The following is a 22024-nucleotide window of genomic DNA, read 5'->3' as shown; positions in this document are numbered from 1 at the left end:
TAAAGGCCCCGCATGCAGTGGTGACGCTAATGAATACCAGGGGACATCGCTGGCTGTCAAACGCCAGGCTGACTAAGTACCAGAGCTTGCTCTGTGAAAGCCCCCGCATCGCCACTGAGGTCTGTAACACCTTAAACCCTGCCACCTTGCTCCCAGTGTCGGAGAGCCCAGTGAAACATGACTGTATTGAGGTGCTGGACTCAGTCTATTCCAGCAGGCCTGATCTCCGAGACCAGCCTTGGACACCTGCTGATTGGGAGCTGTATGTGGATGGAAGCAGTTTCATTAACTCCCTTGGAGACAGGTGTGCGGGGTATGCAGTAGTAACCCTGGATACTGTTGTTGAAGCTAAGTCACTGCCGAAAGGAACCTCAGCCCAGAAAGCTGAACTTACTGCCTTAACACGGGCCTTGGAGCTGAGTGAAGGTAAGACGGTGAACATCTATACCGATTCTCGGTATGCCTTCCTAACCCTCCAGGTACACGGGGCATTATACAAGGAAAAAGGACTCTTAAACTCAGGGGGAAAAGAAATAAAGCATCGGCAGGAAATTCTGCAGCTATTAGAGGCAGTCTGGAAGCCTCAACGGGTGGCAGTCATGCACTGCCGGGGACACCAAAGGGCCTCCACCACTGTTGCCCTGGGCAACTCCCGGGCTGACTCAGAAGCTCGAAAAGCAGCATCCACTCCCTACCAAGCACCAGTAATGGCCCCCCTACTCCCCCAAATGCCTGATTTGGTGCCTACCTATTCTAAGGAGGAAAGGAACTTTTTTCAGAATGAAGGGGGACAGGCAATAGAGGAAGGGTGGATCCAGCTACCAGGTGGGAAAATAGCAGTGCCGCAGCTGTTGGGCGCTACTGTTGTGCAAGCCGTGCATGAGACCACCCATCTGGGCCAAGAAGCTCTGAAAAAGCTGATAGGCCGGTACTTCTACATTTCACGTCTGTCAGCTCTAGCAAAGGCAGTGTCACAGCGATGTGTCACTTGCCAACAACACAATGCAAAGCAGGGTCTAGCGATCCCGCCTGGCCTACAGTCTTACAGAGCAGCTCCCTTTGAGGATCTCCAGGTGGACTTCACTGAGATGCCCAAATGTGGAGGTCACAGGTATCTGCTAGTTCTGGTATGTACATACTCTGGGTGGGTGGAAGCATTCCCAACTCGAACCGAGAAAGCTTGTGAAGTAACCCGTGTGCTTCTTCGAGATCTCATTCCCAGGTTTGGACTGCCCTTGCGCCTTGGCTCGGACAACGGGCCGGCTTTCGTGGCTGACTTGGTTCAAAAGACAGCAACGGCGTTGGGGATCACTTGGAAACTGCATGCTGCCTACCAACCACAAAGTTCCGGAAAGGTGGAGCGAATGAACCGGACAATCAAAAACAGTTTAGGAAAAGTGTGCCAGGAGACAGGGTTAAAGTGGGTACAGGCACTTCCCATGGTGTTGTTTAAAATTAGATGCACCCCTTCTAAGAAAACAGGGTACTCCCCTTACGAGATACTATACCATAGACCCCCTCCTCTACTACGGGGGCTCCCAGGAACTCCTCGGGAGCTAGGAGAGATTGAATTGCAGAGACAGCTACAGGCCTTAGGAAAAGTCACCCAAACCATCTCAGCCTGGATTAATGAAAGGTGCCCAGTAAGCTTATTCTCCCCAGTTCACCCTTTTTCACCAGGTGATCAAGTGTGGATAAAGGATTGGAATGTCGCCCCTTTGAAGCCCCGGTGGAAAGGACCCCTGACCGTAATCCTGAGCACTCCCACAGCCGTGAAAGTGGAAGGAATACCAGCTTGGATTCATCACAGCCGAGTCAAACCTGCAGCAGCTCAAACCTGAGAGCTGAGATCAGACCCGGACAACAGCTGCAAGATCACCTTGAGGAAGACGGCAAGCCTTGCCCCAGTCACGTCCCGGAAGCTGACTGGTCCACGCACGGCCGAAGCATGAGGAAACTCATCGTGGGGCTCCTTCTCCTTGGAACTTGGACTCATGTAGTAAGAACTTTACCTGATTTTGGAGACTGTTCTCAGTGTATACACAAGGTCACTGAGGTAGGGCGAAAAATCACTACCGTCCTTTTGTTCTATAGCTATTATGAATGTACAGGGACTCCAAAAGGAACTTGTTTACACAATGGCACCCAGTATAAGGTCTGCAGTCCTGGGGATGGGCAGCCAGATGTGTGCTACGACCCATCAGAGTCCCCCATGCGCACAGTTTTTGAGGTAAAACGCTTAACAACTATGGCGTGGAAGACCTCCAGTAGGTTAATTGCTAGAACGGAGGAGAAAGGAATCCCCAGGCAAGTTGTCATGAAATTCGATGCTTGTGCGGCTATGAATCAGGGCTGTGGCTCTCTCGGTTGGGAGCAGGGTTACGCAGCTGAGCATAAATACATTTGCCAGACAACGTACTGGTGTAGTGAATGTACTTACTGGTCATGTGTTATCTGGGGTACTTGGAAGAGTGACAAAAGCGATCCTGTCCTCCTTACGAAGGGAAGTAGTGTTCCTGGGAGTAATGATCTCTGCACCTCTGGACATTGCAATCCATTAGAGTTAACAATTACAGATCCACAGGACCCCCGCTGGGAAAAAGGAGAACATGTAATGTTAGGAATTGATGGGAAGGGACGGGATCCCATGATTAATATCTTAATTCAAGGGGAGGTCCAAAGACGTACCTCCAGCCCGGTGCCGGTGTATCAGACTTTTTATGAGGAGTTAAATGAACCGGCCCCAGAACTCCCAAAGAAGACAAAAAACTTGTTCCTCCAGTTAGCTGAAAATGTGGCCCAGTCACTGAATGTTACTTCTTGTTATGTGTGTGGAGGAACTACAATGGGGGACCGGTGGCCATGGGAAGCCCGAGAGTTACTGCCCTCTGATCCGGTCCCTGAGCTAACCTCGGTCCAAAGAATCCAAACCAACAGCTTCTGGGTCCTAAAAGTCTCCATTATTGGACAGTATTGCCTCGCCAGACAGGGGAGACACTTCACCGTCCCAGTGGGAAAGCTCAGTTGCCTGGGACAGCAACTGTATAATGCAACAGTGGATGCAGTCACTTGGTGGAGTTCAAACCACACGGAGAAAAACCCTCTCCTTAAATTCCCTAAATTGCAGGACGCCTGGACTCATCCTGGGCTCCGCCGAGACTGGACCGCCCCAGCCGGGTTGTACTGGATATGCGGGCACAGAGCGTATGTGCGGCTGCCTGAAAGCTGGGCCGGCAGCTGTGTCATAGGCACCATTAAACCCTCTTTCTTCTTACTGCCCGTCAAGACAGGCGAGCTGTTAGGATACCCTGTCTATACCTCTCCCCGGGAACCAAGAAGCCTGGCTATAGGAGATTGGAAAGATGACGAATGGCCTCCTGAAAGAATCATACAATATTACGGGCCTGCCACATGGGCACAGGACGGTTCATGGGGATACCGGACCCCAATTTATATAATCAACCGTATTATCCGGTTACAAGCTGTCTTAGAAATAATCACCAATGAAACTGGTAAAGCTTTAAACCTCTTGGCCCAGCAAGAGACTCAGATGAGAAATGCTATCTACCAAAACAGACTCGCACTAGACTACTTGCTGGCAGCCGAAGGGGGAGTCTGTGGGAAATTCAATCTAACCAACTGTTGCCTGCATATAGATGATCAAGGCCAGGCAGTTGAAAATATTGTAAGAGACATGACAGCCCTGGCCCACGTGCCGGTGCAAGTGTGGCACGGGTTTGACCCTGGATCTATGTTTGGGAAATGGTTCCCAGCCCTGGGAGGATTCAAAACTCTCATTGTAGGTGTGGTGCTGGTCATAGGTGTCTGCTTGTTACTCCCCTGCTTACTCCCTGTGTTCCTTCACATGCTTAGGGGACTGGTCACTACCATGGTTCACCAGAAAACCTCAGCTCAAGCATATTATGTGCATCACTATCAATCGGTTTTGTTGACTAACCAGGATGGTGAGGAAGAAAGTGAGAACCCTACTAAGTAACTGAAGTTCTCAAAGGGGGGAAATGAGGAAGGAGACCCCCTTCTCCGAGCCTAGGCTTGGAGAAAAGGAGGAATTACAAGTTAAAGGTCAGCCAGAGGAGGTGAGTGGAAGGACCGGTTGGCGCTGCTGGCCAGGTCTAAAGGTTAGAGATTAAACCCCTACTCCTGACCACAGTCCTATCAATAGATCATGGACACAGGATGGAGGAATTTTCCCCGGAGGGCACTGTTATTGCTCAACTGCACAGACCCCTACCTAGTCACATCCCCCACGCTCTCAAGCCTCTCACATGTGCACCTCTTAGACTGTAAGCCTTTAAAAGGGCCAGGATTTTCTTTGTCGGGGAGCTTGGTGATTGTGAGGCTTCAGCCAGCCACCGCTCTCAGCCAAATAAAACTGCCACTTCCTTCCCCATTCAGTGTTTGAGAGGTTTGTTTGCGGCTGCTCCTGCTTCACCACAAAGCTGGTCTCAGCATCAGATGGCAGACAACTCCCAACCTGCAGCTCAGGGGAGGCTGGACCCTTAGAGCTAGATGGGACTCATGGACCCTCGAGGTATGTGGTACAAGGGCTCCAGGGAGGCCACATTGGAGGAAGGGGGAGGAAGTGAGAGGAAGCAGCGGCGCCTCAAGACCAGCTGGAGGCCCAGGAGTTAAGGGCAGAGGAAGTGAGGGGCCTCCCAGGGCAGCAGCATCGCAGGCGGTGCCACACTAACTTCTGAAGAACACACACTGCCTGGGTTAAGGATGGTGCAGGGTGAGTCACTTTAGGAAACTGCCACCAAGGGCCACCTCACACACATGTGCATTGGCTGGCTGCTCCTAGATTCCAAACAACTCTTCTGCTGATTCTGATGACGGCAGAGACCGGGCTCACTTGCTTCTCACAGCTTCCAGTTTACTACTACTTTTCGAAGGGAAAGGTTTCTTTGGGGAAGAGGGAAAGGGCACACTTGCTACTGCTTGCTATTTCAAAATGAGTTATAATCTAAGGTTTTTGCTGAGATATTTATCAATACAAAGACACTTCTTCTGCAGTACGTTCATACCCCTTCTACCAAGGTGAGGATTTAGACTATGGGAAAAATACCAATGTGCCCTAAGTTACACAGGGGGAAACAGTGCAGTCAAAAAGTCTGACACACAGCATCTTCCAAGCGCGTGTACTGGTTACCCGCTGTGTAACAAACCGCACGCCTTCCAGTGGCGCAGGGCAACAGTGACGGCTGCACGGCTTCTATGACCTGGAATCCAGGCACAGCTCTGCGGGGTGGCTCTGGCTTGGGGGCTCTCTCAGGCCCTTGGACTGCGAGCCTCAGCCCCGAGAGCGTCAACTGGAGGCCTCCTGCTCAGTGATTTGCCATATGAGTCTTTCCAAGAAGACAGCTTGACTCAGCAAGATGTGCAGGCTAAGGCAGCAACACAGACGGTCCTCTGGCAGGGCAGAGCCACACACGCTCGTGTCAGGTGACATCCCCTCAATGCTGCCATGTTCTGTTGGTTAACAGAGTTACTCAAGGGGAGGGGACTGTGCAAGGCCATGAAAGCCAGCAGGCGGAGGCCACTGGGGCCACGCAGAGGGCATCTCAGGGTTTTCTCAGATTCTCCTTATACTCCTCTCTGACCCCTCTGTGCAACAGCAATTTTATTTATTAGAAGTGAAATCATTTCTAATAAGTGATTTTGTTAGCAAAGAAGATCTTAAAAAAACCCAGTGCTCTAAGCGTGACCTTAAGGAACTAGAGAAAGGAGCCAGGTGTGGTGGTACACACTTGCAATCCCAGCTACTCAGGAGGCTGAGGCAGGAGGATCGCTTGAGCCTGGGAGTTTCAGTCCAGCCAGCCTGGGCAACACGGGGAGACCCCCATCTAATAATAGAAAAAGAATAAACTAGAAAGAGCAAATTAAAACCAAGTAAGCAGAAGAAAACAATGAATGTAAGAGCATAAATTAGCAAAATGAAAGTGAACAACAGAGGAAAAAAATTGAATGAAACTGAAAGCAGAGTCTTTGAAAAGACCAACAAAATGGACAAAGCTTTAACCAGACTGATCAAATTCCCAGTGTCCAGAAAGAAGGAACATCAACACACGTCTTACCATTAAAAGCTGCTAGAACGACTAAGTGAGTCTGGCAAGACGGCAAGGTGCAAGGTCAATATGTAAAAATCACTCACACTACTCTATCGAGTGATGAACCAGAAATAGAAATTAAAGCAGCACTACTTACAATAACATGATACGATGAAATGCTTTAATTTCTAAAATTTATATGAAAATGTGACAGACCTACAATAGCCAAATGAGTTTCTTTTTCTCGTTTAGAAACGGGCTTTTGCCTTGTTGCCCAGGTTGGTCTCGAATGCGAGTTCAGGCAATCTTCCCGCCTTGGCTTCCCAAAGCGTTGGGATTGTAGGTGTGAGCCACCACGCCTGGCCCAAAAACAAGTTTCAAGACATAGGTATATTTCCTAATTTCAAAATGCACCATTAAACTATGGAAATGCATTACTGTATGGAGATCAGACATATAGACCAACGGAACAGAACAGTGCCTAGAAACAGATTTACAATGTAGGTGGTCAGTTAATGCCAAAAAAGGTGCCATGAATTTCACCGGGAAAGGACAGACTTTTTTACAAACGGTGCTGGGACAGTCAATTTCCACATGCCAGATAGAGGGGAAACCCCTTAACTCTTATGGTTTACAAAAATTAACACGAATGGATCACAGACCTAGATGGGAGAACAGAAACCATGAAAGTATCTAAAAAGGAAACAGAAGAGAAAATCATGAAGACTTCAGGCCCAGGAGTTGAAGCTGCAGTGAGCCATGATCACGACACTTCACTTCAGGTCAGGCAAAGAGTTCTTAATAAAAGACGTTTGATACACCAAATTTCATCAAAATTTAAAACTTTCGCTTCCTGAAAGGTATCATTAGGAAAATGAACAGGGGCCTGGCACAGTGGCTCACACTTGAAGCCCTAGCAATTTGAGAGGCTGAGGCAGGAGGATCATTTGAACATAGGAGTTCTAGATGAGCCAGGGCAACATAGTTGAGACTCCATCTCTGTAAAAAAATTTAAAATATTAGCCAGGCGTGGTGGTGTGTGCCGACAGTCCAAGCTACTTAGTAGGCTGAGGCGGAGGATCGCTTGAGCCCATGAGGCTGCAGAGAGCTGTGATCACACCACTGCACTTCAGCCTGGAAAACAGAGTGAGTCCCTGTTTATTTGTTTTTTAAGTGGTGGCTCATGCCTGTAATCTTAGCACTTTGGGAGACCAAGGTGGGAGGATCACTTTAGCACTTGAGCCCAGGAGTTCAAGACTGGCCTGGGTGACATAGCAAGAGCTTGTCTCAAAAAAAAAAAAAAGTATAAGAAAATATAAAAGAACAAAACAGGCTTGACACAGTGGCTCACACCTGTAATTACAGCACTTTGTGAGTCTGAGGTGGGCAGACTGCTTGAGCCCAGAAGTCTGAGACCAGCCTGGGCAACATGGTGAAACCCCGTCTCTACAAAAAAACACAAAAATTAGAGGGCATGGTGGCTCATACCTGTAATCCCAGCACTTTGGGAGACTGAGGCGGTCGGATCACAAGGTCAGGAGATCGAGACCATCCTGGCCAACATGGTGAAACCCTGTCTCTACTAAAAATACAAAACTTAGATGGGGGTGGTGGCGCACACCTGTAGCCCCAGCTACCTGGAGGCTGAAAAGGGATGATCACCTAAACCCAGGGAGGTCAAGGCTTCAGTAAGTTGTGATCGTGCCATGGCACTTAAAGCTGCAATGAGATGTGGTTCACACCCACTTCAATGAATGAAGTTTAAGAAGACTGACGACACCAAGTGTTAACGGACGAGGATGTGGAGAAACAGGACCCTCCCTACAAGGGAAGTGGGAATGCAAAATGGCACTGTCACCCTGCAAAGCACTGGACCCAGTGATCCACGCATGAGAAAGGAAACACATCCACACAGCTGAGCCCTGAAGGTGATGTTCACAACAGCTTTATCATCATAGCTTCCAAAATGGAAACATCCAAATCTCTACCGCCTGATGAATGAATAAATGAATCATGGCGTGTCCACTCAGCAGAGTACTAGTCAGCACTGAAAAGGACAAAGTATGGACTGATGCAGTAACAAGGATGATTCTATCAGAAAAGCATCGTGCTAAGTGGCAGGAGCCAGGCCATATGCTGTGTGACTCCATTTCCATGATTCCAGAACAGGCAGCACCGTGACAAGAGGCAGGTTGGTGGTGGCTGGGGGCAGAGAAGTAGCTCATGTGCGGCACGTTTGGGAGTCTTGGGGTGATGAAGATATTCCAGGTCCTAATGGTGGCAGCCATACCACTGTAGACGTCTCACGTAAACTGTCCAACTGCCTGTTTGGAGTAGGGGAGCACTGCTTCCACATCCAGTCATAAGCACTGTGGCTCTGGGTGTGGACAGCAGACAACTTTTTAAAGAAACTCCAACTCCAACCAGGGAATACTTCATTGGTACTTCCAAGGTCACTACATTGCCCTGGCAAGAGTAATTTCAGTCAAACCCTGAGAAATAAACTGGGCCTTTTGTTGCCTGGACTCAATCTGAGCATGTCTAAGAACAGACTCATTAAAGCCCTGTTCCTGAAACCTGTAAAAAAAACCTTCTATTCACGAGTCCTGCTCTCCTGCCGAACACAGACCTGGGCGTAAGGTTTTATGTAAATTATGTAGTGCTCAGGGTCCATAAATGTCAATTTCATTCCCTTAGGGTCAGTGTGCCACAGCCTACCCACTTCCTACAGCTCTCCCGTTTCAGCCGTCATTTCTGGAAGTTTACATGGAACAGACACACCTATGACTGTGGAAAGCTACCTTTAACATGCACTATATAGATAGTGTAGTGAAGCACATATGCAGACAGGTCCTGGGCTTATGATGGTTGGACCGATGATTTTTCAACTTCACACTAAGGTGAAAGCCGTACACATTCACTTGAAACCCTATTTCCAGTGCTTATACAGACTGGTTTCACTTTCAGTATTCAGTAAATCACATGAGACCTTCAACACTTCATTGTAAAATAGGCTCTGTGTTACATGATTTTGCCTAACTATAGGCTGGTGTGAGTGTTGTGTTGTTTTTGTTTTTTTGAGACAGGGTCTCAGTCCATCACTCAGGCTGAAGTGCAGTGGCACACGATCATGGCTCTCACTGCGGCCTCCATCTCCCAGGCGCAAGCAATCCTCCCACCTCAGCCTCCCGAATAGCTGTGATTACAGGTGTGTGCCACCATACCCAGCTAATTTTTCATTCTTTTGTAGACAAGGGGTTTCGCTATATTGGCCTAGCTGGTCTTGAACTCCTGGCCTCAAGTGACCCTCCCACCTTGGCCTCCCAAAGTGTTGGCATGACGTGTGAGCCAGCGTGCCCAGCCTGGTGTGAGTGTTCCAGGCACCGGTTAAGGAAGGTGAGGCTGGGCTATGACGTGTGGTGACGGGGGTGTATTAAAAGTATGTTCCACTTACGGTTCAGGATGGGTTTACTGGGACATAAATAACCCTGATGCAAGATGAGGAGCATCTGTTTGTCATCCTAAATTCCCTAAAAATCGACACAAGTCTCATGTAATAAATAATCAAAGCCAAACAATGAGATGTACTAAGCTGCACAGAAACGGAGACTCATCATCTGTCAAGGACGAAAATTCCAAGGTGTGGTGAAAGTGCTGGGGTTTTTAACGTCACAAAACACAGCATCTGCCACAGAGAAAATCAGGGAAAACTGTTTCTAGTGTTTCTGTCACATCAACTTCCTTCTCAGGAACCAGAGCTGCTAAATTTTGTATTTGTCACTACAACCACAATTCACTGTCCAGAAACCGCGTGATGACACCTAACTCGTGATTCCAGCCGCCTTAGCTTTGTTATGACAATGCTTTCGTAACCACCTCAGTGTCAAGTCCTCACACACTGAAGGGACAAAATAAATGCTTAGGAAAATTAATTGCTACCCAACTTCTCCCTGGCTGGGGTCTAGCCGCCAAGGTGGTCCTTCAGTTCTGTGAATACATCCAGGTCTCCCTCCCTTGGCCTCCAGATGTGAGGCCCAAGAGCCCTCGCCCTGCTCTCCATAAAGGCCTTTTTCCCACACCGGCCCAGCCCATTTTTCTCCCTCGCTGGTCGAGTTACTTTCTTTCTTCAAGTGCCCCACACCCCCTCCACGGAGAAAAGCCCCCCAGCCCACAGACGTCGGTCCTGTCCACTCTCTGTGCCTTTGGATATGATGGGCACCCAAAGAGCAGGAGCAGAATAAACGCAGAGTGACAAACACAGAGGAGAGAACCAAAGCACCACCTGCGTCTTGTCCCCCGTGCCCGATTCCCCAACTCTCCATTAAAGGGTCCTTCGACCTTGTCTTCGCCCCGGGTCCTCTGGCCATCTCACGAAGCCTTTCAGAACAAGTTTTAAAGATGAAAACATACGCAGAATTGCAAAGGGAAAAGCGCACTGAGATACAGTAAAGCACTGGGAAAGTAAGATGAGCGCTTTTTCATTAGCGCGCTAAGTGACCAGATCGAGGGGTGACACAGTATCTCTCTGATCTCAGTGACAATGAGCATCAGCTCTCACTGCAGGGTGACAGGAAATCGGCGCTCTTCCGCGCTGAGGCCAGAAGGGCTGCCCCATGCACAATGGAAGAAAACACTCCAGTTTTGCTGGAGTCAGATCCATACATGTGACCGAGGATCCGCACCACAGTGAGGCTGAGTGAGAGCTCAGGGAACAAGAAACACTTCATGATGTCTGTAGCAGCCAACATCCCTGAAACACCCAAAATAACAAGATTTGAAAAGACTGTACAGTGCAGTATGTGGAACTCTAGAATAAAACTGATGCTTCTCAATTGTTTGCCTTTTACCCAGACAGATATATGGCTAAGGGTTTAGAAAATGACAGATTTTAAAACTTCCTTAGGCCATAAGGAAAACTAAACATTCCAACAACACTTTTGGGCCCAAGACACCCCCAGTGGGGACTCCCTCTGGGGCCCCCGCCACGATGCCCAGTCATCTGGAAGGAAGACCGAGTCTTGCACGTGCGAGACCTGGTCATGCCCACCTGCACGTGTCTCTGTGAGTTTCCGTGCTCTTGGAAATGCCTGTCACTGAACCATCTAACGTTCACAATAACCTTAAATTCGAGTCAAGAGCAACAAGGAGAAGAGGAGAGCATCTTCCAGCATCTCCCATGGCCAGGCACCGTTCAAAGCATGTCTGGGGCCCTCTGAGGGTTGGTGTGCGATCACACTCACTTCACATACACGGAATCAGGGTGTGGCACAGAGGGGATCCCAAATCTGCTTTCGTGACACAGCCAGTGACTCTCGGCTCATGGTTCACTGTGGCCTGGCAGGGACAGCGGGAGAGAGGGCCCCAGCCAAGAGCCAGTACTTATCAGTGTCAATTCTGCCCCAGATGCTCAGCTACCACTCTGTCAAAACTGTAATTCAACGTCCACATCCGACGATCACTCCTCCCCAAACCCAGCTGAAAACAGGAGGAGGAAACCCCTGTCAGGGCAGGCTGAAGGGAGAGGAGACAAGGACTCCTGTGCCCAGGGCTCTCCAGGACATGCCATCCTACTCCTCCGGAGGATCAGAGCCACGCCCAGTCCACAGGTGCTCGGCTCAGAGTTCACGGCGCGCAGACGGGGAGGAGACTTACCAATCTGCAATAGTACGGGTGTGACCAGAGCCGTTTCCATGGCGTAACAGAACTCCCTGCCAAACATCACCGCCCCGTGCATCACCCACAGGCGCATGGGGATCCGGTCTACGGACCCCTCGCTGATGGTGTCACAGTTCTCGGCCTCTGCGTCTCCGGCTTTCTGCGGGTCTGGCAGGGGCACGGATAACTCTTGAACTTGCATAGATTCCGAGTCGGCATTCTGCGGAGCCATTTTCATTACCACCAAAAAATATATATTTCTCTATATATTCTATCTATAGAAATAATGCTTGCATATATCTGTAATAAATTAAGACGTCTTCTCTTTCTGCTTCGGTTGTGTTCCTTGGGCAAGTAACACTTACATTCCTCTTTCCACAAGTGGGCATCTCACAACTTCTCACAATGGTATAAGACATGCAGCAACATACGATTTTTGGTTGGATTTTGAACATATGGCTTGCTGGTTTACTGAGAATTAGAGTTAAAAATCCATAAATGCCATTCAGTTAATACCAGTTTCATCATTATTACTGAAGAGGTGCTGAAGTGATTTTTCTTGCTACAGAGAGGTGGGAAGGTGATACAAACAGGTGGTCCGCTGGTAATCCCCATCGAGTGACTGGATGATCTGCAAAAGAGGAAACAACCCAGCCAGAGAGTCAGGGGGTGGCCGCCACACGGCCCTGCAGACCACCACCCAACCCCCGAGCAAGCTGTGTGCCCCAAGAGCCTGACCCAAGATCGCACACCTCTCTGCTGCTTACTCTGGGTGCATCTGTGCAAATAACACAACCTACGTTCTAGAAAAACATTTTCTCAAATGGAAGTGAATCCTGGGGAAGGATAGAGGGGGGGCAATCAAGGAAAGCAGGATCAAAGAGAAGACAGAGAAATGCTAAAAATATTCACTCTTTGGCCAAGAACAGTTTCGCCCACCCTGTATACCGCAGCACATAACTATTCCAGCAGGCTGGAGGTGGCCGGTGACACCCTTCATGGCTGCAGATATCGTTGAGAGGGAAGAATTAAGGAGGTGAAAGGGAAAGGGGGGGAGGTAGACAAAAGAGAATCAAAAGGGGAAACTTGTATTTAAAAAGTCTGATTTCTTAGAGACAGGGTCTCACTCTGTTGCCCAGGCTGAACTGCAGTCACATGACCATGGCTCTCTGCAGCCTCAAATTCCTGGGCTCAAGTGACCTCCTACCTCATCCTCCCGAGTAGCTGGGACCACAGGCGTGCCCCGCCACACCCACATAATTTTTCTATTCTTTGCAGAGACAGGATCGCCACTATATTACCTAGGCTGGTATCCAACTCCCGGGCTCAAGTGATCTCCCCTGCCTCGGGAGTGAGGAGGCACTGTGCCCAGCCAGAAAGGAAACTTTAGACCCTGCCTGGAGAGTGGAAAAGAAAAATAAAAGGTAGGCCGGGCACAGTGGCTCACGCCTGTAATCCCAGCACTTCATGAGGCTGAGGCTGGTGGATCACCCGAGGTCAGGAGTTCTAGACCTGCTTGGGCAACTTTGTCTCTACTAAAAATTCAAAAATTAGCCAGGCCTGGTGACGGGCGCCTGTAATCTCAGCTACTCGGGAGGCTGAGGCAGGAGAATTCCTTGAACCTAGGAGGTGGAGGTTGTAGTGAGCCAAGATTGTACCACTGCACTCTAACCTGGGTGACAGAGTAAGACCCTGTCTTAAAAAAGAAAACAAAAAAAAAGAAAAAAGACAAAGAAAAGAAAAGAGAAATGAAAAGCAGGGCACTGGGTGGAATGAGGATAGCATGATTCTCTGTCCAGCAGGGAGTCTGAAGTCTACCCAAAGGCACCTGGACTCCTGTGGTCAGCCTGTCAAGGGCAGTGTCTCAGCCTTTAGGTTATAAAACCTTTTGGCAATAAAATAAAAGTTATAGACTTCTCTCCAGAAAAAAAATGGAAGCATGTGCCAAACTCTGACTATGGCATCTAGGGGTTCGGACACTCCTAACCCACACGCAGCTTTCCTAGGGGCTATGGAACCCTATCACCCCAATCCACAGGTTTCCACCCCCCTGGCTCCAGTGACCGACCCAGCTTGCTGACAAATTCTCCCCCTGGGCAAATGCACACAGTAAAGCAGAAATAAGCTAAGTGGGAATGCTGCCTTGGAAATGTTTTAGGAAATGAGGTCAATCTCTCCCCAGGTAAGATAAAATCGGTACGTGAACAGCCCAAGTTCAGAACTTCTGGAGGTGGGTCTCCAGACGCTGGGTTCAGTTCAACTGAAGTACTAGAAAGAGACCCTGGAAACATACTAAATGGTGTTCACAGTTTATGTTAAGGTAGGTCTGTGGGCCAATCTTACTGAGAATTATTCTAACCACTGGCTTCGATAAAAAGATTTCTCATGGCTTTCCACCGATCCAAAGGTGGTCTTCATTAGCTCCTCCTCTCCTTCTCGCCAGAGGGGACCCAAAACCTCGAGGTGCTGTCTTCACTTGGCTCCTCCCTCGTGCAGCCCTGACGGAGAAGGTGCGTTCCCGGCGCGTGGGCCCCAGGAGAGAGAGGGCTCCACTGGGCCAGAGGTTCCTGAAGGAAGCCCTGCACTTGGCTCTTCTGTCCAGCTCTTTCCTACATCTTTCACATCTCGGCAGAAACGAAATGCCTAATTCCTCAGGAACCAAAGATTCAAGTGGTGCCACCTATGCATCTGCTTCTTACATCTCCTGGACTTCACTGCGATCCCACACAACAGCCCTTACTTGAGAATTCTTTCCAATGTACCAAATGTCGTCCTCTACCACGGAAACATCAGCAAGTTTCCAAACCTCACCTAAGTGCAATATTTTTTCTAAACACCGTGCAATGGAACTATTTCTAACATATGCAAAGTAAAGAGAATAGCATAAGAAACCACCCAGGTTTACTGAGGACCGACAGTCTGCTATTTTTGTGCCGCCCCCACCTTTTCAGAATGCTTCCTAACAGAACATGTCACGATTTTCCTGGTTTGCAGTCTGTCAATCTTGTACCAGAATAGGGTCAATGACTATAACTGCTTTCTCCTACCAGGTAAGAGGAGTCCTTCTTATGAGAAGAACGTACATCCAGACACGTCTGCAAAGCCTGAGCAGATCAACTGGGGTTTGGGCAGGAACAAAAGCAATTAGTTTTCTAAGAAATCCTAATGACTTAATTAGAAACATCAGACCCTTCAGTCTGCTCAGTCAGCCCTTTGTCCCACTGCTGTGTCTGTGGAGACTTGAGCCTGAAGTGAGGCAGTCTCTGTTCCTAGAGTCGCTTCAGTGAGAGCTGAGTGAGACCATAAATGGCTGTAAAAAGTATGTATGAATTATTCTAAGGTAACGGTTCTCAACCAGGGGCAACGCTGCACCCTTGAGGGACATGTGGCAATGACTTGACACATCTCTGATTGCAACAACCGGGGAGGAGGGGACACTACTGGCGTCTTGGAGTGGAGGCCAGGGATGCCCCTCAACCACGGCGCACAGAACAGCCCCCGCAGAGAAGGCCCCGGCCCAGAACGTCCGCAGCCCACAGCAGGACACTGTTCTAGGGTTATTGCTAAACAGGAAAAAGGCTTTCTTCAAAAATGCTTCAACCCTTGATCAGGACATTCGGAATCCATCAACTAGACCAGACACTGCAAGCTTTCTCTGCAAAGCTGGATGATGAACATTTCAGGCACAGTCTCCTTTTTTCTTTTTCAACAATCCTTTAAAAACACAACATTCTTAGCTTGCTGGTCATTCTTTTAATCCCGGCTCTGAGCAGGATCCGGCCCCCAGGTCACAGTTGGCTGCCCTCCAGCCTGGCCTAGGGTCAGGAAGTCGCTGAGTCTCTCTGATTAACAGGAAAGAAGGCCATGGTAGGGACTTACTCAGCTCCCACACTCTCCCAGCCTTATTCTGCTCCATGCCACTTAACCCTGACTTAAAGCAGAACTGGAAAACACACGCGACACGCTCACACGTGCCGAGACAACCCGAGGCCAGGAGTGCAGGCGGCAATCTGCAGGCCATGCCTTTCCCAGGCAGCTCAGCTTCGCTCCAGCCAGTGGTATTTCTCAGCACCTTGTTTGCAAAGAGCAGGCTGGGTATGAATCACTGATGAGCCACACAGAAAAGCCCCAGGCAACCATGGCTGCCTCCTCGGCATACTGTAGACTCCAATCACGGGGGGCCTCAGGGATGGCTACCAAAAGGTCTCAGGGATCAGCTAAAGATCCACTCGGCCTGCTCAACACAGCCAGATCCATCTCTACAGAAACTTTTTTAAAAGATTAGCATGGTGGTGCATACCTGTAATCCCAGCTACTCGTGAGGCTGAGGCAGGAGGATTGCTTGAGCCCAGGAGTTGAAGACAAGCCTGGGCAACACAGCAAGACCCCATCTCTATACATTTTGTTTTTAATTAGCCAGATGTGAAAGCATGTACCTGTAGTCCCATCTACTCAGGAGGCTGAGGCAGGAGGATGGTTTGGGCCCGGGAGTTCAAGGCTGCAGTGAGCTACAATTATACCGTTGCACTCCAGCCTGCCACACACAGTGAGGCCTTGTCTTTAATTTTTTTTTTTAACAGATTCTAAAACAAGATGTCTATTTCCCTGGGAACAGGTGAGGATTTCACAAAACTAAACCCTCAGGGAGCAAAGGACCTGTGTCCTCTGTAAGAGGGTCACAAGTTCACAGAAGGACGGAGTGGTGCGGGAAGGCTCCCTCAAAATGGAAGGTCAGGTATCCCACCGGAGTTCCTCTGAAATGCTGGGGCTTCCCTACCAGCCTTCTAAGGACTAGTGTAAAAGTGACCTTCCAAAGAGAAGATGAAAAGGAGGGAGATGAGCAGCTGTGGGAAAGTCATCCAGCCACACCCCCAGCGTCCACACAGTCATGGTCACAGTGAGCCGCTGGACACCGCTGCTCAGCAGGCTGAGGGGCCTGCAAGACAGCTTCACGCCTTGGAACACTGTTGACCCAGCCCGAAGTGACAGCGCTGCACGTTCAGCTGTGTACACAGGCCCCCCCGTCAGGGCCCCTGGCTCCAGAACCCCACCTGGGCAGAGCTGCCATCAGTCGAGGGATCACCCTTCAGAGCAGGCTGTCTCCCTGCGGGCCTGCACCCTTCCATCTCTCCCACGTTCAGTTCAAACACCGTTTCTGGAGACTCTTCTCAGGGCTCACTGGACCCCTTTAGAATGGGTGATCCCCACCTTGTACAAAGGATGACAGCTACTGGTGGGTGGCATGAGAGAAGCCCCCTCAAGAGACCCCGTCCCCCGCTTTTATCTGTCCCCAGATCTTCCAGCATCGGTCCCCAATGGGCGATGTCTGTGCTTCCCTAACCTGGGCTCTCCCTTCCACACTCACTGTTTCCAGCCACACAGCAAGAGCCTGATGAGTGTGTTACATGAACGAATGAACTGACTGAGGATGATCGGCTGATAAGTACTCTGGAGTATCTGGACTGGAAAACCATTCCCCACACCACGAGCTATGCTGAAGTCACACCCAGGCGCTCCAACTGACCAGCCACCAGCTTATGCCTCCCTGAAGTCCTCATTAAATGGCATGGGCATGGCATGGGTGTCACCGGTCATGCAAGTCACCCAGGTGTTAACACAGCCAGTTTCCCTTCCTCTAGCAGGACAGAGGCAGTGGCACTGTACACAGATTTTACACAGGTGACTTCACTGGCATCTATACTGATGAAAACAAGTCTCTTTTGACAGCTCGAGTTTGTTTAAAGTAGCAGTTAGTATGTGCTAAAATCTACCAAATGTCTCATACCTTCATGAACTTATCCAAAGAATGTTACCAACCTAGGGTGTTCACACCAATGCAAGCTTCCAAGAGCGGGCGAAGTTTAGGCAGCTGCCAGACAGTAATCTTAACAAATCAACACGTTAACCAACCTCAATTTTCTCAAAGATATGCACCCATCGGACTAAGCTGCTTCTAAAGGTGAGTATCTTGAAGACGACACACAACACCTCACAGCAGGATACCACCTGGGGCAGCTGCTGCTTCCAAAAATTCTATTTCTGCAAAGCCCTGGGGATTCTGTAAGCATTTTAGAGAAACTCACAAAATAATTTAAAAATAAAGTTTACGTGTTGTACCTAGAAAATCAGGGGTCATATCACCTTGTCAAGGAGTGGCTATGAGCACTGAAAGATCTAGAGGGTGGAACTGCAGGGGACAGCAGACAGGGAAGGCTATGCTGACCCAGCCCCAGCATGGGCTGCTCTGAAAGGAGAGCCGGGGCCTCCGAGTTGCGGCCCAAGAACCAGCGTGAGTATTTCTCCAGTTAACAGGCCACGGCTGAAGCATAGGTTCCTGGGTCCATGACCCATGGGAAATGTACCAGCACATTCTAACAGGTTTAACAACACAAGAGCATGTCCTGGTCAGGAATCCATCTAACAGGCTGCTGAGCGTTCAACCCAGATGACGGCTCCCAGTGCAAAGCTACGTGGGTCCACGAGAGGACTCAGATCCATATGCTCAAGTGTGGTGTCTTAGGAGTGGCTCTGTGTCTCCCAGTGGCCCTGTGGGAGCCGCAGTGTGATGCATCTGAGAGTCCACTGCCGGCACTCTGGGGCTGCTCTTTTACACATGGCCAGTGTCACCATGCACCCGTCTGTTTCTCAAGGCTGTGATCTGTCCCACCCGTGTGCCCGTCTGCCAACTGCAGGAAGCAGAGAGGCTGTCGGGGCGTCTGGACCACCGCTGGGGGAGGTCCTGCTTGTTGCTGCTGCTTCTCTGTCGGTGCTGTCCTAAGAAATCTTCCATGTTTATTTCTAAGAACTTTATGAGCACATGAACTGTATGAACTTTAAGAACAGACTGATTCGCTCTGGAAAAAAAGTCTTTGTTGGCATTTTTATTGAGAATCCATTAATGTTATAAACTAGCCTGGCGGGAGCAGACATCCTCAGGTTGCTGAGTCACTCTCCAAGAACAGCAGTGCTCCCGCATCTGTCCCAGTCCACCCCGGCGCCTCTGGAGAGAGCTTAAATGCAGCCTTTCCATGGTCTTCCACATGAGGTTTCTAATTAACCTCTGTCATGGTCACTGCAGATGGGATTCCTCTGCCCTGATGCTTTCTAACTGGTTAGACACATGACGGCTGCTAGGAAGTGTTGTTTGTGAAGTCAGGTATAATTGACATGCAGTGAGAATGTATCACTCAGGCAGTTTCAACAAATTCCTATCAAGACAGAACACGTCTATCACGCTGGAAAGGCTCTGTGCCCCTTCCCATCTAATTAAGGCTATTCACTCTTCCATGTTAACTTTATAATCTCATTCTTGGTTGTCCGAGCGAGAATGGACAAAAAGAATATAACCATATTAACAAGTCTACCAACCATGACCAAAGTATGCAGAGCCCCCAACAAGGTGGATTGTGTTTCCAAAGTTTATGGACACACGTTTGCATGTGATTGCTCATTTCCCCAAAGACAGCAGTGGATACTGCATGGCCCTCTGGTCCTCCTCACCCACAGCCCTTGCTGGGATTGGAACAAGGGCCCATGTGCTTCACGTTTCCTGGACACGAAGTCTCTGAGACAGTTTGAAATCCTTCCCTTCACGCTCCCCGACCCCCACCAGTCACTTCATCTCTAGGGCCTCACAAGAAATGAAAGCAGCTCTGAGAAGAGAAGGGAGGAGTGTGAGTGTGCAGGGGCTGGGTGCCTGTGCGGGGCGTGTTCTCACACTGAGCAGGAGCAATCAGATACCATAAACCCAGTCCAACGCCCAGCAAACTACATGGGAGGTCACCTTCTTAGAGCAAGCAAATTGCTTTCTTTCAAGAAGCTATTTAATGTAAGCGCTGGAGCATGATCTGAAAACACGAAAATGTTTCTTCTCTAGTACAGAGTTGAAAATGCCCTGAAGCCTGACGTCACACTGAACCCATTTAAGGGGGCTCGCACCTCCTTCCCCCAAGCACAGGCAATCCTCAACCCCGGAAAGCCACCTCCTCCTCATCTGTTTTAAATGTGGAGAAGCTCAAAGGTTAACTTGTGACCTGTCCTAGTATCTTACACTCAGAAGAACAGTGAAACTTTTCAGGCAGGTTTCCCCTAGCAGAGAGCAAAAGCTTCCCTTTGGAACCTGCTCCAGTGATTGTCAGAGCATTCAGTGACAACAATTTTGTTATGATTCCCAGATGCACTCAGACAAGCGAAACTACAATTGTTCCCAATCAACAACTTCCTCTATTGTCCTGTCTCTAATGTAAGGCTAACTGATGCCAAAACACATGACTTCCTACAATTTGCCGAGTGGAAAAGCTGGCGGTAAACTTAAATTTCATCAAAAGGCAGCTGGAGAGTTAGTGCTGACAGACGCCCCACGCGGGGTTAAAGTTTCGGATCTACAGCACAGTCCCAGCCTCCAATGGTGATGGGAGAATTCCGTGAGCCACACTTCCTGGAAAGTGGTCTTGCGAGCCCTGATGACACACATCTGCACGGTGACCACAAACGTGGGCTGTCCCTTCACAGCCCCTACACATGAAGCGCATGTCCAGGCGCACAGGGGCCTGACACCGGGCTGCAGGCACCGCCTGTGGGCAGCACATGCTGATGGGGGAACGGCTGCGTGTTTTCTGCACCCACCACCTAGGAACAGGCAAAGTGGGGGCACCCAGCATCAGACAAACCCACTACCACCGTCAGCCTCAGACAGTCCCGTTCAATCTTTACCAACGCAGTTCTCCCGGTCACGGCCGACACGCGTCTTCCTGCCTCTCCAGATGGCCACAGAGAGGAACACTAACAGAGGCACTGGCAATTTTGTTTCTAAGGCTATTTCCTGAAAAGCTTGTACAAAATCCCACTGATTTCCAACATGAAACCGATGTGTGTCCAGAGAATAAGAAAACAAGCCACAAACAGGGTGAAAGTGTTTGCAAAAGATGCATCTGATAAAAGACTGGCATCCAAAATGCACAGAGAGCTCTTCACACCGATGAAAAGAAAATGAGTACTTCCACGAGTTCCTCTGTTCACATATTCAGCACGTGCCTGGCTGGGCGGGAAGTGTGCGGCATTCAGATTGGCACGCGCTGGAAGCAGTGTGTCCTGGAAGGGCGTACATTCCAAAACGAACCTAACAAGAGGCCCCAGATGCTGAAGTGCCTTATTCCACAAATGTCTGCCATCACTCTACAATTAACGCACTGGAATGGGCTGGGCGCAGTGGCTCACACCTGCAATCCCAGCACTTAGGGTGGCCCAGGCTGGCGGATCACTTGAGGTCAGGAGTCTGAGACCAGCCTCACCAACATGGAGAAACCCTGTCTCTACTAAAACTACAAAAAATTAGCCAAGCTTGGTGGTGCATGCCTGTAATCCCAGCTACTCGGGAGACTGAGGCAGGAGGACCCTGTCTCTACTAAAACTACAAAAAATTAGCCAAGCTTGGTGGTGCATGCCTGTAATCCCAGCTACTCGGGAGACTGAGGCAGGAGGATCGCTTGAACCTGGGAGGCAGAAGTTGTAGTGAGCCGAGATCGCACCATTGCACTCCAGCCTGGGCAACAAGAGCGAAACTCCATCTCAGGGGGGGTAAAAAGATACTGGAATGAAGGAAATGAAGGATTAATTTTGTAACAATTCGTGGTACCCTGGCCTGGCAAGCTGTCTTGAGCTATACCCCGCTCACAGCAGGCACTCAGTCTAGCAACATGACCCAGCAAGAGAGCCGCAGGATGGCAGTGGGTGGGCTGGGAACTGTGGGGGCTGGCAGGACGGGGTTGGTGGTCTACGACAGCCAGCGGGTGTGCGGATAAGGCAAGCGCTGCATTCACCATCAACCAGGAGACTTCCGTGCCATCTCCACTGCCTTCCTCGGACTCTGCCCTCCCTCGGTCTCGGCAGCAGTTCTGGGAAGCCTGCAGACCACCTGCTGCCCACCGTGTCCCATGGGGCCTGCACACAGTGCGGCCGTTCAGGCTCCTGTGCTGGAGTGGAGATGCCGAGAGGTAAGCAAGCTCACAGCGAGCATGCGGCCATGCACATGAGGGCCTGCCAGGGTCACAGGAAGCTCTGTGTGGGGAAGACTCTTGACTACCAGACGACGCTGGATCGTGTGAGATGGATTCCCATTATAGAAAGTATGATGTATATAATGTGTTGGATTTTGAGGCTTAAAGAGTAGGGTGTGCTCAATTTCAAAGCAGAGAGCTGGAGGAACAAGAGCCAGTAAATGATCTTTTGCTAAGTAGGGGAAAAGATGGGCAAAAGGTCTGAAGACACCTCACCAAAGACGTCGAACAGATGGCAAATGAGCA

At 49.7% G+C, this 22024-nt stretch overlaps 1 protein-coding gene across 7 annotated transcripts in view; it reads right to left on the bottom strand.

Moving 5' to 3' along the window:
* Window positions 1-22024, bottom strand: part of SLC45A4 (solute carrier family 45 member 4) — a 100435-nt gene that overhangs the window by 42125 nt on the left and 36286 nt on the right. For 5 of the 7 annotated variants that reach the window (XM_035276996.3, XM_078353042.1, XM_078353040.1 and 2 more), the window contains exon 2: window positions 11721-12354. The exons of 1 other annotated variant lie outside the window; for it this stretch is intronic. In XM_035276996.3, coding sequence (XP_035132887.1) covers window positions 11721-11961 — 241 coding nt within the window. In that variant the 5' untranslated portion in view covers window positions 11962-12354. Of the gene's footprint in view, window positions 1-2440; window positions 2593-11720; window positions 12355-22024 lie in introns of those variants that run through there. One more of the 7 variants, XM_035277000.3, reaches the window with a different exon arrangement.

This window comes from Callithrix jacchus, chromosome 16, assembly GCF_049354715.1.
Source record: "Callithrix jacchus isolate 240 chromosome 16, calJac240_pri, whole genome shotgun sequence".
In the NCBI taxonomy this organism is placed as follows: Eukaryota; Metazoa; Chordata; class Mammalia; order Primates; family Cebidae; genus Callithrix; species Callithrix jacchus.
This window is presented reverse-complemented; position numbering and strand designations above follow the sequence as displayed.